Source organism: Seriola aureovittata, chromosome 7, assembly GCF_021018895.1.
Source record: "Seriola aureovittata isolate HTS-2021-v1 ecotype China chromosome 7, ASM2101889v1, whole genome shotgun sequence".
NCBI classification, from domain to species: Eukaryota; Metazoa; Chordata; class Actinopteri; order Carangiformes; family Carangidae; genus Seriola; species Seriola aureovittata.
In genome coordinates this window covers 20,601,753-20,618,751 of record NC_079370.1, presented here as the reverse complement: position 1 = coordinate 20,618,751, position 16,999 = coordinate 20,601,753, and the positions used below count along the sequence as shown (strand labels likewise).

At 40.5% G+C, this 16,999-nt stretch overlaps 1 protein-coding gene across 6 annotated transcripts in view; it reads right to left on the bottom strand.

Moving 5' to 3' along the window:
* Positions 1-844: 844 nt before the first annotated feature.
* Positions 845-16,999, bottom strand: part of trak1a (trafficking protein, kinesin binding 1a) — a 35,682-nt gene continuing 19,527 nt past the window's right edge. For 4 of the 6 annotated variants that reach the window (XM_056380390.1, XM_056380388.1, XM_056380389.1 and 1 more), the window contains 14 exons: positions 15,360-15,436; positions 14,348-14,464; positions 14,034-14,134; positions 13,581-13,689; positions 13,246-13,324; positions 12,987-13,117; positions 12,762-12,836; positions 12,357-12,494; positions 12,035-12,111; positions 11,657-11,896; positions 10,931-11,259; positions 8,304-8,792; positions 6,722-6,824; positions 845-5,067 (listed from right to left, as the gene is read on the bottom strand). In XM_056380390.1, coding sequence (XP_056236365.1) covers positions 4,011-5,067; positions 6,722-6,824; positions 8,304-8,792; positions 10,931-11,259; positions 11,657-11,896; positions 12,035-12,111; positions 12,357-12,494; positions 12,762-12,836; positions 12,987-13,117; positions 13,246-13,324; positions 13,581-13,689; positions 14,034-14,134; positions 14,348-14,464; positions 15,360-15,410 — 3,096 coding nt within the window. In that variant the 5' untranslated portion in view covers positions 15,411-15,436 and the 3' untranslated portion in view covers positions 845-4,010. Of the gene's footprint in view, positions 5,068-6,243; positions 6,341-6,721; positions 6,825-8,303; positions 8,793-10,930; positions 11,260-11,656; positions 11,897-12,034; positions 12,112-12,356; positions 12,495-12,761; positions 12,837-12,986; positions 13,118-13,245; positions 13,325-13,580; positions 13,690-14,033; positions 14,135-14,347; positions 14,465-15,359; positions 15,437-16,999 lie in introns of all 6 variants that reach the window. The other 2 variants (XM_056380392.1, XM_056380391.1) reach the window with 1 other exon arrangement.

Genomic DNA, 16,999 nt, shown 5'->3' with positions numbered 1-16,999 from the left:
CCTGTAAATAAAAAAGGCCAAACATTTGAGTGTGGTGACTATGGTCATGTAGAACATACAGTGGTAGGAAAAAGCAAAAACAAAGTATGTGAACCCTTTGAAATTACCTGATTTTCTGCATTAATTGGACATAAAATATAATCTGATCTTCATCTAAGTCTCAAGTACGGAGAAACCAACACACACAGACAAAAAAAAAAACAATTATAATATTTTGTGTCTTTACTGAACATACCCATTAAACACTCACAGTGTTGATGGAAAAAGTAATTGAACCCTCGGATTTAATAAATGGTCAAACTTTCTTTGTCACCAATAACCTCAAACAAGTTCTTCCAGTAGCTGCTGATCAGACCTGCACAATGTCCAAGAGAGATTTTGGACCACTCTTCCTACAGAACTGCTGCAGCTTACACATTTTTTCAGGATGTGTGGTGTGAGTGGCTCTCTTCAGGTCTGGCCTAGCTGCACAGAGTTCCAATAGTCCAGAGTCAATAATTCACTTATAAACTTTCAGCTGGCTTTTATCTGGTATATAATTTATCATGAGCTTGTGCATGCATTTGCCATATTATATAGGGCATATGTAGGAAAATCATTCTTATTAATGTGGTGCAGATGTCCTAGTCAGCCCTTTAACTAAAAGTGATTTATGGATACTTAATGGCCCTCAAGGTTGATAACCAAGACGCACCTCTCCTCAAAGGACACATGATCTACATGCATGAAGCAGAGAGAGAAAATCAGCAAAACTTTCACATCCTGTCAAAGCTGATTTAAAGACTTACAGTTGGACTCAAAAGAAAAACATTATTCTTTGGTGAATAAGGCAAACAAGTCAATGTTTATGAATTTATTTGTTTTATTGACAGCACAGTCTGTTCTGTAGAATAGAACACTTCACTCCCTGAACAGAAAAGTTTATTTCCCTCTTTACTCAAAATAAACAACTTAATTCCCCATCTTTTTCTCTACTGTTACAGTTTATTTAAAAAAAATAAAGTTAGCATGGCTATATGTGTTGCATACATTTACAATGTAATAATAGTTTCCCCTCTGAGGTTAAACACAAACTAATAAAGATAAATCAACATACTGTACACAAAAATATGGCCCTACAGCAGGATTACTGTTTGAAATAACTTACATTCAGATGATTCAAGTGACACACAGAAAAACAAGCACACACATGAACACACACCAACTCCTTGTCGCATCAGTCTTGGCACTTGGTATCAATATTAAATACTGTGAATTGTCTCATTTTTTTCTCCAAAATGTACAGCTGTTATGAAGTAAGCCTGTAGACAATGAACTGTACCCACTGTTTTAAATGGAAATATCTCTACAAAGCCATTTTACTAAGTGCCACAGAAATGTTTATCATGAAACCAAAATGACATAAAACTGTCCAATTGATCAAAAATGATTCAAAATGTCAGTGACGGTTCAAAATATAAATAAAAACTGCTAAATCCTTCACTTAAACATATACAATGGATATTCAGTTATATGTGTGCCTCTAATAATCCAAGCATGTAATAAATATATTTAATGATCATTAATCTCTCACTAAACAACATAGCAATTTTAATCCCTTAATCATTAAGGATTCCAACAGATCACTGCCAGCGTCCAAGCCAGCCATTTTGTCCTTTCATTCATCAGTCAGTCAGACAAGTGTTCAGTGGCCCAGTTCCAAAGTCCAATTTCAGATTTAAACCGACACCTTAATAATCAGCTAAGCGCCCACGCACAGGAGTGTACGAGGAATTGGACAAGTGAAATCACTTCACCTGCACAAAGGGATTTCTGTTGCCAGTAAAGTGTGTGTGATGTTCATATTTCATGTATAGGTTAATGCAATTTAGTGTTCCTTTCTCTCTTTTCAAATAGCCGAGTAGCTTTTCTACAAAGTGTGCAAAGTGCTTAATGCGTGTTCCTGAAGTTGGACATTGGAACTGGACCAAAAACTTCCCTTCAGCAACAAGCTGTGATAAAAGCTCAGTCTCTTGTTCTTAAAACCAACATTTGGATACTTCAAGTCACTCTTTTTACAATTACATTCAGAAATATACAACTCTCCTAATGCCTAATATTGCTTTACATTTTTTTCACCCACATGCTTGTTTGATTTTGACAGAATAAATTATATGGTGGTAGTGTGTATACAGGTAATTGCTTACACCAGCAACACAGAAATAAAGTAAATCTGCTATGTCTGTTTTACAAGCAAACAAATTTCTATTCTGTTGTTGTGGTTCCACCCACTTTTTATGTGGGTGTCACTTTGGTTTGATTGAAAGCTCGGAGTGCAGCAGTGCCTGTGGCAGACTTTACTTTCTGATCTTCCTGCTGCCATCTGCATTTTGTTTGTGCCCATGTCATGCCGTGCACATCCACCTCAGACGTGTTCTACACTGACTTGATGAGTATGGAAAGATTGGAGGTGCATCAAAATGAGAAAATCTGAACAAAACAAGTTGAGGTGCTTCACCAGGTATCTGTATAGCTGGACCTGATCTGTATTGCCGTTTATGTGCTACGTGATCCTGTGGATTAAAAACAAACAGGATGCTTCACCCAAACTCATTAATGGCCAAAACAGACACAGGCATAAATGAACATGTGTGGGGCTTCCTCAGCAGGTTCAGATGCTAATAACTTAATTTGCACAATTATCCTCATTTACTCTCTTTACTGCATACCATTTAATAAAAAGGCAAATTAAAAGATTAATCAAATCAATCAAATGCAAACCCATACTCCAATGAGATAAAGTGTATTAGCTGTTTTTAGGCACATATGAACATTCAGTCACAGCGAGAGGACACATTAAAGCCCCAATCTAGATTTTTTGTTTGAAACTACATATTACACACATACAGAGAGGAAAGAATGAGTTGCTGGTAGAAATAATATCTAATGCTAATGCCACTGCGACATTATAACTTCCATTTAACTCCAGTGCAATTAAAAGGCTTAAAAATACCATAGTGGCCCGAATAAAATATGAAAATATTTTTAGATGAAGACTTTTCACTTAGCTTGAGTCGACTTAGACGTTAGTCTCTGTTCCTTGTATCACAGGCTGAACATTGGGATGAAAAAGCTTTTACAAATACCACATATAGTTCCATAGTACCATAGTTCAAAAGCCAAACACTAAAAACATATTCCTTGTTGGGCATCCTGTTAGCACTTTTAAGGATGTGTCATTTACAATAGTTAACAACAGGGAAAATGTTTTCTGGAGACTTTTCTTTTGCAATTTCACAGTAGAAACCTGCTAGCCTATTGACATTAAGGCTACAAATCACACGTGACTTGATACAGCATGTTCATAAAGTGACAGTCACATCTGCTTTAATGAATGTGTAATTGTGTAGTCGTCGAATACACAACTCCCATTTCTTTATAAATAATCTCAAGAAAAAAACAATCTTGTATTCGGGTCAGTACAGTACATTTTAAATTCATGTTGCCTCCTTTTTTCAGTGGACTCATTCAGGTTGAGGAGGAAAAGGAGACTAAAAACAGGTTAGAGGAAAACTCTGCAGTACTTCAACCCGATTGGGCCTTTAATATTATACTGGGTATGACACAGTATATTGCATACGCAATATACTATTACAATGGACACAGGAAGGCAACGTACTCCATCATTAGTCTGACATTATGAGTATAACACAGTGTAACAGTTTCAGCCACTACTGGTTTATTCATCACCATTTCATTGGGTTTATGTTGATCAGGCTGATGCTTGTTAAAACAGTTGGAGGGTGGACTGGTTAGGAAAGATGACTTATTGTTTAGTTGAGTCTGTGGGTGGACTGTATCATTCGGTCTGGGGACTCTCCATAGTGGAAGGATGTCTGTATAGTTACATATGGTATTTGGTTTTGTAAATAAGTGTGTGTGTGTGTGTGTGTGTGTGTGTGCATATGTAGTCGTGTCAGAGTATTGTACTGTAAGATGTGTGAATGTGTATGTTGTTAAATATTTCCTACTTATGTCACAGTTTCATCATCACTGTGTCGGTCATTGCTTGTTGGCCTGGTGTGTCTCTGTATTATTGTCTGTGGCGTGACTGTTTCCAGTGCATGTAGTGTCTGTGGTATGTGTATGGGCTTTGCGACCAGTGTGTGATTTGTTTGTATTTTGCCCATTTCTTGTGTGTGCACTGTGTGTTGTGTATTTGGGGTTTGCATCGTATGTGGTATAAGTATCTCTGTGCTGGGGGGACCTCCTGGGTCTTTCATAGCCATACTGGCCCCCACCATGGCAGGATAGCTTCGATTCCTCCTCAGTCCTGCGTTCAATCCTGGTAGCCCCCCACCAAGACCACTGTTCCCCAGTCCAGTGGAGCCAAAGGAGGGTAAAAGAGCATTCCCAGATGAGACTGAAGCAGTCCGAGGGGAAAGGGTGCGGAAACTCTTCAGTTTGTCCACAAGTCGCAGGTTCAGCATCTCTGTTTGGCTGTCATCATCTGCCTGAGCCCCTCGCTCCCTCTCTGCCTCCCCCAGCACTTCCCTCAGAATGGTGCGAGCTGGTTTAGATGCGAGGAAGGTGTCGTAGTATGGAGGGTCATCTGCGGTAGGGCTGAACTGAAAAACTGGGCCAGTCGTGGCAAAGGAGGCAGATTTGGAGCGAGGGGAGTTGGGTGGGGTTGAGGGCTGGAGGAGAAGGGTGTCTGGGCGTTTCCCCAACCGTGTGACATCAGTCTCACCTGGTGTTTCGGTGCACCTCTGCGCCTGCGCGCATCCCCCCTCGGGTGTTGAGGCTCCACTGGAAAACAACCCTCGGTCCCAGCTACGGGGGTTATACACTGATGCAGAGATCCCACGCTCCAGCAGGAGGCGCACTAGGCCTAGAGAGGTGCTGGTGGTCTTAGTGGAGTCCCTAAGGTTGGTGGAGGACTCAGCCAGGGAAAGAGACAGGGAGAGGCGGCGTGGAGTACAACAGGGGGTGTAGGAAGGTGTATGTGGGGCAGAGAAGGGTATAGGAGAGGACGCCGGGGTAGGGGTGCCAACATAAGCACTGCTGTAACAAGAGGCTATAGCTGAGCTGAAGATGAAGAAGTGAGGACAAAGAAGGGGGTGATGGGAGGGGGGGGGGCATTGGATGTGCAAAGAAGATGAGAAACAGTATGGGAGCAGGGAAAGACACAGATGCACATGAGTTATCGAGTCTTAACACTTGGCTTTCAGTGACAATCATCCACAATTATAAAGATGCTGTTTACATGATAAAACATCACATAACCATGAAGAAATGTGTCTCCTGTTTTCACAACTGTGAGCAAATTAGTTTTGACCCTAAATCTGCTTAAGAGCCATACAACTGAATCTGTTACCGAAGAAGCCCATTAAACATCTTAACACACAGTAAGTTATTTATTAGATCCTCTGACTATTCTACTCTAGCTGTAGGGTGTAAAGAAAGTTCACTTCTAGCTTTCAGAGCTTTCACCTTCATCTCATGGTTTTCATTCAGTTAATGCAGCTGCCTCAGGTGTCATCACATGATCTTTAACTTGGTTTGCCGTTGGATTCGAATGGCCCTCTTGATCTTCCTCGTGCTATCCATACTGTCCTGGTCAATGACACCCTTCCATCTGATGCTGGAACTAGCTTTGGTCTGGTGTTCAGACAGCTGCTGTTTTCTCACACTTTAATGGATGTAGTGTTCCCCACCACTGTCGCAAAAAATGTCATACACCTCTTCAGTCTTCTTCTCCAGGAGGGTCCAGTCTTGACGTGTTAAATGGCTTGTGGGTACAGAATATCTGAAATCCTCCACCAAAGGTCAGCCTTGAAATGACACAGGGCTCATTTCAACAATCTCTCTCCCAGGACTGCTTGTTATCGCCTGGCCCAAGGACCAAATTTAAGTCTTGTGATGACACCTGATGCAGCTGCATTAGCTGAATGAAGACCATTAAATATGCTTGAAAGCTAGAGGTGGACCTTTTTGCTTTTTTTGCACAAGATGCTGTTTCCAAAGGCCAAGAATAAACATCCATATTCTACAAAGGTAGATTTGATCAGTGATCGGAGCCAAAGCACTGAGTCAGACGTTGGGTTGTTAGTTAGGACCATGTTGTTGAGAGTTAATATTAGAGGCAATGTCTGTTTAGGTCCACAAGTCCGTGACTATCTGGAGTGTTAGAGTAAATTCCTCATGTTATTGTTTTATACACACCCACAAACTTTGCAAATGCACTCCCATGCATTTCCTCACCCATGTGCACCCCAATGGGTGCACTCAATGGGTCTGCTCTACTCCGGCCATGACAACCATATGATACAACTCCACTTCATCTTCCTCATCACATGACCTGCCAAGGCCAATCAGACAGTAGGGAAATAGAGTGCATAAGCCAGTTGCTGTGGCGAATAGGAGGGGGACAGAGGGGCTGGGAGGCAGCTGTTTGATTTAACAGGGGGGTTTTTTTCAAGTTAAATAACATTGCCAGTAACCATTACTACTGTCAGTCTTTCATTTTCTAAGTAAATCTTCTTATTAACAGTAGATTTAACAGCAGTGTTGTCTTCTTATTATGCCACTTTGCAAAGATATAATGCATCTGGCTGCCATCATGTGTTCATAGTAGTTCACCATACTTTCAAACATCAGCTGTACACACAAAAACAAAACAGTATCACTACTGACAATTGATATTTTCAAAACGGTAATAAAAAGTAAACAAGATGTTTACCTTGGGGAAACTGAGGTCAGCTGATCAGAGGGGTGGAGAATCCTGCAGGTGGTGAAGGTGTATGTGGAGCTAGTATGGGACATACACTTTCCTGGGAAATTAACTACAGATGAGGAGAAGGTAAGGAAGAAAAAACAGAACAGAAGGAAAAGGCTTTTAGTTTTCAGACAAAAGGTACCAAACAACACTGCAAAAACACTGTGCACAACAAAGTGGGGAAAATGAGCCATGATCAAAGTATCAGCCCCAAGAAAAAGCACCAGCATCCATTTGCTCCTTAATTTCTAATACTGAAGTTAGCCAAGTTTGCCAACAGCCATTTTCATGAGAAATGTGTTGCTTACAATGACATCTGCTGATTCCATGAAACAGAAATGTCCTGATGATTCCAGGTGACAGATAATTTCATAGAATTCACTGCAGTCATGAAAGGAGATTACTGAATATCCACAAAGTAAACCCTTAGATATTTCACCATTAATTCACCTCCATTATTCGTCAGTAAAGAAATGTTTTGGGCACTATTAATTATGCATGAAGCTTTATGCTTTTTTAATGATGTTAATTGTTATTGTTGCTGAAAGCAAAATTACTCATCTTTATTGTTCCAAAATGTTGATTCTGTATTTTAGATATGAATTTAGCCAAGAACAACCATGTAATCAATACTTCCCCTGGAGAAGAGAATAATGGTGTGATATACACTGATTGGTCTGATGCATGTGGCATGATTTCCCAAATCAAGTGTATTGTACAGAGTTTTGTTTTTTCTGTTTGGGCATTCCTTAGTTTATAGGAACAAAGTAGAGTAATACATGTGCCAAGGAAGAGTACTGTATGTGCAGGAGGGTGACCCTACAGCAAAGCCACTAAGTCAACTCCAATATTAACCAGGCGTGGGTGTCATGTGTTCATGTGACTTGGACAGCTGCGCTCATAAGGCCTGATATAGACACATGCACATACGTGACTTCAGCCATGATATTTCTGCATCCATGTACTTGTGTGGCACACGGGTGTTTTAGTGTGAGTCCAGCCTGTCAGAAGAAACTGAATAAAGCTTTAAGGCTTGGCATCAAGTTCATGAGCTATCTTCCAACTGTGATTTCAACAAATTATGCCATAACAAATGTGTGCTGCAGGTCACCACTGAGACCAGTGGTATTGCGAATGACACCCAAACTCCCAGAATTGGGAAGATTTGATTGAAAGATTGAAAATTAAGTGTGATTGGTTGAAATAAAGCAATGAGTGGCAGTGAAAGAAAGTATGAAGATTATGAGGATGCAAGGTGAAGTAAAATTAAGAACAAAAAACAAGTACTCAGTCTTGATGGGGTTCGATGGCTGCATACACACGAACTGCCAGTGGGATAGGTGGGTGTTGGGTGTGTACAGATGAGCGTAATCGTGCAGGAAAGGACATCACATTGGGATCATGAAATGTCCAATGAATGCCTTCCCCAATCCCTCACCCTCCCACCCCTCCTCTTTAAAAACAACCTCCCCTTTATCCCCATGCTCCAGGGGTTACAAGGGAGGGTGGATGCAGTTCTGTGACCCCAGCTAAGAGGCTCCCTCACCAGGCATGCGATCCACTGTGGCAGGCTGTAAGGCCTGGAGCTCTTTGAGGTCCACGTGCCCATTCATCATCATCATCTCAGTAGAAGAGGGGAGAGGAGAAGAGGAGGGGGAGAGGCTGGATAAAGAAAGGGGCGTGTTTCCAACAAGTCCATCTTTTCCTTGAATTGCTTCTTTAGCCCCACACATTTCTCCGTCAAATGTTTCCGATTGGCTATTGTCATCGATGTCACCATTTTTGTTGCAGCAGACAGAGGGAGTAGAGGTAGAGCGCGGCAGATCCAAAGGAGCAGTACTTTCTTCTGACAAGCCAGTAAATGAGTCACATGACACTTCATCCTCCTCTGGTTGGTCCAGCTGCCAGCTGTCTTCCTGTCCCTGCTCATGTGCTAAAGTGCGGAAGCCCTTCGTGACCACACCAGGCCGATGATCCAGCAGAGCGCCCATGTGGGGCTGAGCCAACTGCTGCCATGCATGGAGTGTAGCCGAGCCTGGAAAAGGTGAGAGGAAAAGAGGATGTTATCTAAATCCATGTTAAGCTGCTCTCTACCACAAACACATATCATCAAATTAATACATTTCCATCTGAACTGTGATCAAATCAGCTTTTTTTTCTTTTTTAAAATTAAGTCATTTATACCAGTTTGTTAACTACTATAAAAAATGCCAGATATTCCCACGATTCCTTTCAAGTTCATCGTGATTTTAAGTAAACTTCAGCAGTGTTATAATAAACATGAAAACTGTTAACTGAATGAATCTTCAAATGGGGATAATATGAAATATTACAACTTAATTTGAGATTAAATAAGTATCTGAGGCACTTCCACACCAATGTTTTCTTTTTTAAATTGTTAATGAGTAAATTAATGACTTATATTGTACTTGTTCGACTGCACTTCCACAACATCAGGAGACGTCGCAGATTTGCTTCACTGAACTTATTACAGCTATACAACATGAATCACATCAGCTTCACAATATTTCTTCATGCAGTACAAGTAAGTGTCCTTGAACCTAATAAACTGGTTTCATTTCAGGTCCAATGATGGTTGATTTCTCAAATCATGCACACAGGTCTCTTCAGAGATGTCAGTACACAAACTCAAGAGACCAACACAAAAAGAATGAGAGAGAAAAGGGAAGATGAGAAAATTAGTAAGATTTTATTCAAGAAAGTCATCAACAAAGAAAAACAGACAAGTTGAACAGAAAAACAAGTAAAGAGCAAAGAAAAGACAAACCCCAAATGAAGAAAAGAAAAAGGTGGACAAAAGAGGGGTGAAAGGGGTGGACAGTAAAGACAGTTATACGTTTCTAATGTAGAATTAGAAACCTGTGGATTTGTGTTTGTACACAAAGAGTACTGTCTCATGTATTTAGTAGATTTAATGATCTCATAACCTCCCAAAACCCAGACTATTAGTTTATTTTTTACTTAATTCTGGACTGTTGACTTTTAAGGGTCACAAGATTGTAATCTGACAGCAGCCAGATTGATCATGTGTATAATTACTCCAAAATCAATAATTTAAGCACATTAACTGGTGTGTAGACATCACCTTTCACAGCATTACAACTTAAGTGTTGTAATGCTGTTTGAACACTAGGTGGTGACACAAAACTACATTTTGCACATATGCAAGTTAAGAAAATATCTTCAGGTTTAAGGCTGTAGTTGCTTTTTGGCCAACTTAACAATGTAAGGTTATGGGAAGAGAATTTTTTTTTTATCTTTACTGCTTTCAGTTGCTCTGTATCCATAAAGGCATCATTGTGTGGATAAATATTTGACAGTAAATATATCAAATATCCAACTATACAAACCCTACAACCAATAAACTATGGAAATAAATAATGATAGGATAAGAAAGGTCCTCTATTAAAAAACAAGGCACAAGAAAAACTATAAATACAGTAAGTGCCATTTAAAACATCATATACTGACTCACCTATTGCAAATGCAGTGTAAAGTGCTCATCTTTTGTGATGTATTTGCCATAAATGCAACACCAGGAAACATGCATTGTTCTTTCAAACAATGTTTTCAGCTCACATCTACTTAACTCACATTAATGTATTTTAACCTCTTTATGGTATGATATATACTTTCACACCTGTTGAATTTTTAAAAAATAAGTATTACTCTTAGTCTATATCTCAAACCAGCAGCGCGGCTGTGTATGTCTGAAGTAAAAAGAGTGCTGGAGGTTCAAACTGCCTTCCTGTTGTTCCAACACCTCCAGCAGGCCTGTGACTAACGCCAGTGGGTCTCTGAGGTGAGGCTGCGATCTCGGCAGGCTGCTCAGCTCCAGCAAAGTAGAGCTCCTCCGCAGGATCTCAGGATCCTGTGAGGCACTCAGAAAGATTTTGGACTGACTGCGGTTATGGAGAATCTGATATTGATTCTGTTGCTGGTTCTGAAGGGCTTGACTTCGGTTGTGTGTTTGGCTTTGAGAAATCTGGGTGTAACTTTGGGGAGGATGTAGAAGGACACGATTTGAATTTTGTGCCACCTTTTGGGTTTGATTCTGATCATTGTGCAAGGCTTTCTGAACACTGTGATTTTGATTCTCTTTTTCCTGATACGAAGAACTAGAGGCTCTGTGACTCTGAGAGGAATAATCACCTTCTAGCGGCTTTACAATCTGCAGCTTCTCCGGCAGGTAGGATCTTGTCGTGAAGGAGTATCCCGACCAGACACTTCCTAAGGAGGGATGCGAGCACAGTGACAACAGGCTTTCAGTTGGGGTCACTGGGCCTCCGCTACCCTCCCCACCTCCTTTTTCCTCCTCTTTGGCCAGGTAAGCCAGCTTTCTCTCCCTCTCTTCCTCAAAAAAGCGTTTCTCTGAGAGGTAGTTGTCACGACGGAGGGACAGACGTCGAAGGGCTGCCTCCAGGTCCCTGCTGCCCGGGGTCCCTGGGGTGCCAGGGGGCCGCTTGTTAGAGTCCTCTGACCTAAAACAAGAGACATAGTAGAGTTAAGTTTCAGTGAAGAGTTTTAAAAGTAGTATGTCTATCTCTACATTTTACTTTGCACAGCTCAGTTGGATTCTGTGGTGGTAGATAATAAAAAGGCAAGAGCTAATGACTGAAATCCAAAATTTAGGATTACGTACTTGGTTCCCAGTAACTCCTGCCTGACAGAAATCCTAACAGAAACACACCAACTCACACCAAGGTTACCAACATACACAAATAAATCAAAAGAGCTGATAGAGAGAGTGGCACCCCCTTAGTTACTTAAGACTAAAAGGGAAAAACTGGAAATAAATGGAAAAAAAATGTAACTAAAATAAGTGAAAATTAGATAAGTAATAAAATAATAAATAATATAAATCTAAAATGTCCATACCCATCGTCTGGACACTCCAGGATACTGCTGGTCCTGTTGTCCAGGATGATCCCACCTCCGGTTTCACTACCATAAATGGAGTCAGAGCGAGGTGTGCCCATCCTGCTAGAGCGCCCTGAGGTGAAGCATGATGTCTGATTGGAGCCTGGGATGTTGAGAGGGGAGGGGGCTAACGATGAACGCTGCTGACGCATCAGGTTGAGGTTTTTCACCGTCTGGAACACTCGCTTTGGGTGCAGTCTGGAGAGACATGATGACACAAATATCAAATTGATGGATGAACATTACATTATGATGTTAGACCAATTCATTAATAACCCTCTAATCTTGATCTATGTTTTCTTTTTAAGGTGAATAAGGTTTTAACATTGGATGTACCTCTGCTCTTCTACATCTGGATCATCCATCTGAAGTTCCTTCCTCATGGTGCCCTCTATTTCTGCTGCCAGAGAGTCCTGGAGAAGAAGGAAAAAGTTTGTTATTAATCTACTAGGGACCTAAATCAGATATGTATGTTAATAAATGACAGCACTGGTAAAATTCACTGTGGATATCGAGCTCAAGTTTTGGTTCATAGGTTTAATGTGGTAAATTTATAATGACAAAACAAAGACCAACGTATAGTTAAGTTGGTTTAAGGATAATGATAACCCCCTCTTTTATTGCCCATCCCTCCCTGACCCTCTGCTCTCTGACTCACCATCGGGAACAAGCCCAGAGAGTGAAAACGCCTCGGTGTGCTCAGTGGTAGAGTTTTATTTCTCAGGTTCTTCAGTTCTTCCTGAGCTTCATGAAGCATCTCCATACACTCTGCATACTTGTCTTGGAACTCCCGCAACTGAAGGAGGCAAAAGGAAAAAGCAGGTGAGACAGGTAAAGACAGGTAAAATAATGAGAACAAATAAATGAGTTAATGAAACAGAACAATTATTTAGGTACCGCCGATGGCCAGATATGGGACATTTGATATAGACACAGGTTCTGGAGAAATGTGCAAAGCACCGCTGCAAAAAGATTTATTGCAGGAGGCTTTCTATCAATGTGTCCTGCTGCTGCTGCAGAAACTACAATGAGGCCACGGTCACTGGATTGTAGATTGTCTTACCTCAGCAGTGAGTTGTCGCTGGGCATCTTTGGCTGCTCCTAAGTGCTGAGTCAGCTCCTCGTTCTCCACAGCATACTGTACACAACCCAGACAGAAAAGAGGACAACAACAGGTATGAAAAATACTGAACCAACAATATGAAATCTCATGCATAAACGAAATAAATACAAACTACTAATGCTACATATTCTTCACATATTAAGAGAACCACATATTAATTCGTACCAGCTTGGCCTTCTTCTGGAGGTCTACTATCTGGGAGAGGAGGTGTGTGATCTCCTCCTGCTGCCTGGAGGCATCTTCAGTCTTCCTGGCCAGTTCTTCAGCCAGGGAGGAAATCTGCAGGTTGGCATCACCTGGGAACAAGAACAGGTGCTCAACGAAAGTAAAGCTGCCTCTTTCTTGCCTCACTGCCTTCAGAGAGTGAGGAAGTGATTCATATCACTTCAGTTCCTAATATGATGACAGTTAGTGAAATACTCACGTAGTTCTTTGACACAGTCATTGACAAGTTGCTGTTCTTTCTCCTCATAGGAGATAGTTTCTGTCTCCAAATGACTGGCCTGGACAAAAAATAAACAGACATTACCGATCAATACCACGCACTATAGAAATTCATCACCCCAGTCAATAACTTCTCCTAAATATAAGCAGAAGTGCTGACTGGTAGACTATCTAATGAAGAAAAACAGTATTGCTGCCAATATACTAAATTAAACAGACTGCAGGATCCTTGTGAGACCATTGCATGAATATTTAGTGTTGTGTCAACCATTTATATTAAATATTGTGTGTTTGCAGCAGCTTGTCTATGTGTACCTCAGATCGCAATGATTTGTTTTCTTCCTCCAGATCTTTGAGTTTCTTCTGCAAGGAGTCCAGGGGGAAAAAAGTAGGTGTTGACACATTGGGTTCACTTGGACGCACACTGAAAACACACACAGACACACATGTGAGAGTTTGAATTAGTATGGGTTACCTCAGGGTCACATTTTGCACACAGACACATTGATAAAAACCTGCAGCATTTTCACAGATTTAGGTTCTGAAGAGATTCACTACAGGGACAATGAAAACTCATGTTATAAATAACTCAGCTGTCTGAAGTTACTGGGACATTCTCACACACCTTAGATAGCTCATCAAAGCCTCAGAGGAGAATGGTTTTTGTTTTTGTTTTCATTAGATCTGAATAGTGTTGAGAGAGAGAAGAGGACAGGTGATGGAAGGTGATGAAAGGTGAGGAGAGGAGGTGACTGAAAGGGGACGTACGGTGTGGAGGTGGTGGACTCTCCCTCACTTTCCTCGGCAGCGCTGGTATAGAACTGTAACAGTTCATCTTTCATGGACAGATCATGACGCAGCTGAGAAACCTGTATGTGGAAAAACAGAAGGAGACATGCAGATGGAGGATACTTGAAGTAAAAGAGGACATGGCTACAGTGGTTATGTTATACTGCTCCAAACTCTTACACGTAATTTATTAATATGTACAGTATATAAAAGACATTTTCCAAACTCTGTCACATTTGATCACATGCAAATACAGAAATACACACATACACACAAACAGCGTCACTGTGTACCTCCTCTCGGATGTGCTCTACTTGCTCTTCCAGCAGTTCGTTTCTCTCGCTGAGGGCTTTGTTTTTCTTCAGCAGCGACTGTCCAATGCGAGCCGCCAACTCCAAGTCACGCTCTTTCTGCACAGAGCCAAAGCACAATAGTTAAAAACATTACAAATTAAAGGACTAATTCAACATTTTGGGAAAACATGCTTATTCCCTTTCTTGCTATGAGTTAGATGAGGATATTTAGCCATTTCCCCGTTTCCAGTATTTATTCTTAGCTCAGTTAACTGGCTGCTGACAGACAAGAGAGTGGTATCAATCTGCATGAAAGCAAATAAGTGACCCAAAACGTCAAACTGTTTCTCTAAAATGCTGGCAGCGCTTATTTTTCCCTCGAGAAAGAATATATGTGAAAAACAGGAAGCACGACAGAAGCAGAAGCAGGTTTAAAATGTGAAGGTTGACTCAAATACCTCAACAAGGCAGAAATAGGTGGAACAGAGAATTAATGAAACAACAGGACAAACGTGGTGTAACCCTAACTCTAATCCTGAATAGTGAATATTACTGCATTGTCAGCCAAACTGTTCACAACAGATCAATACAATGAGCTCGTACATGGTGACAACTGTGACTACCATGTTACCATGTTTAGTCAATATTGGATGGCTGGCTGTTGAATTTGATGGTTCATTTAACAATGACTCCTTTCTACCTTCACAGGTTTTAATATATGAAGAGGAAGTCGGCCAAGCTTCTCACTGGAAATGTCCTGCTACATGTCATTCGCATGTTCACTAAGCAGCTGATGTGAATGTGAAGTCAGATTTGAATATCAGCTGGTGGAAACAAGTTTAATGATGTCATTCTATCAACCTTCCTTTATCATAAACCTCATAAAGCAACCAGTGTTTAGACTATCAGACCACGTCATAACATTTGACCAAAGTGACTCACGGTGTGTCTGCCTTCACTGTAGTGCTTCATGTTTTTCTACTTTAACTGATGTTACTTGACATGATCTTACCTCTTCCAGGAGTCGAGTGACAGCGTCAATGTCGCTGTAGGTCTTCGTCATCTGGCCCACTCTGTCAGCACACAACACTGCACAGAGAGAGAGAAAGAAAAAATTGTCTTTAATCTCCACAGAAAATACCCGCAAAAGATACTGTACAGTACAGTCAGAGCACTGAATGGTAAATAACAATAGTAAACCATGTTTTAAATTTACATTTCAGCCCTCCCTTAAAGTTTTTAATACCATGTGATTGCACTCCTCTGGAAGTTTTTGACTGTAGGTGACTGAGAATATGTTAGTTAGAATATGCTACATGTGCCAATTTGTGCTGTCTGTGGGCAACAATATTTTACAGACATAACTTATTCGTAGAGTTTTTTTTTTAGAAAACATTAAAAAAAAAAGTAAAAAATAAAAAGAGCATGAATAATTGTCACAAATTAAACAAAAATTTTCTATTCACAACAACTAAATGTACCTGCCTAAAAGTCAGCTAAAACTAAAGCAGTCTAACACAACAGTCCTGCAATAAATCCTACATATAAAGGTTGTAATGTTCAGTTCATGGCTCATTGATATAAATTAGGTAGACTGCAGTAGTCAAGTTATTGTTAATTCCTGATAACCTAACTCTATATTATACAAGATTCTCAGTGTTTCTAACATACTGTGAGTATGTTACAATGATCCACCGCTCCCTCTGTTGTCTCCTTTCCTCTTCCCTCTTTTCTAGTTTTCAGTTCATGAATCATGTTACAGTATACTTGAAGACATTCACATTCACACTCACATAGCACACCCATACACGCCTTAAAAGACATACAGGTCCACTATTCATCAACTTTGCCAGTGAAAAAAAGAAAAAAGTTAAGAAATTGATTGCAGACACAATGGTCAATGTGAAGGGCCACACCACAGCACTATTTCAACTACAAGAGAACAAGTTCATTGTTAGCTCCTTCCGTCCTCACACAAAGCTCTGACTTTACTTGGGAATCTGTTTTCAGTCCTGAGTGACAGTATTATTCACCACAGAGGTGAAAATTCAAACAGAATACGTCACATTCAACAATATGACCCCCTGCCTGTGGTGAAATACCCATAAGGGAAATTCAAAACAAAAACTTCAAAACAAAAACACCCAAACTATTTTCTCTGCTCCTTGAGAGTAGTTAGTTCCCAAAATTGATTTTTATTGTGGGCCTTGAATCATTAGGTAATTTGTTGCAGAATTTGTTTGAGATTTTCTGTTACAATCACACAGTGTTCATAATCATAATAATCAACAGTGTAATAAAATGTCTTGGTGAGGATATCAGAGTATAACAATGTTTATTTTTGGACAGTCTTGTAAGTCTGGGAGGTGTAATGGCCAACATAAATGTGTCATATGGGGCCGTAAGGCACAGCGAGATAATACGATATATGCCATTACAACATGGAACAATTTATCTGTTTCAGTTTCCAAAGAAACACAATTTTACTCCAGATTAGCAGCTCAAACATCATGACAAGTACATACACAATACTGCCAACTCAGAGGCCTCAGAATGCAAAACGGAGTTGGCCAATGCAAACAGCATATTTTCATATCCTCATACAACACACAGGCAGTGTGTGGCTACTGAAAACAAAGACACAAGGCCTCA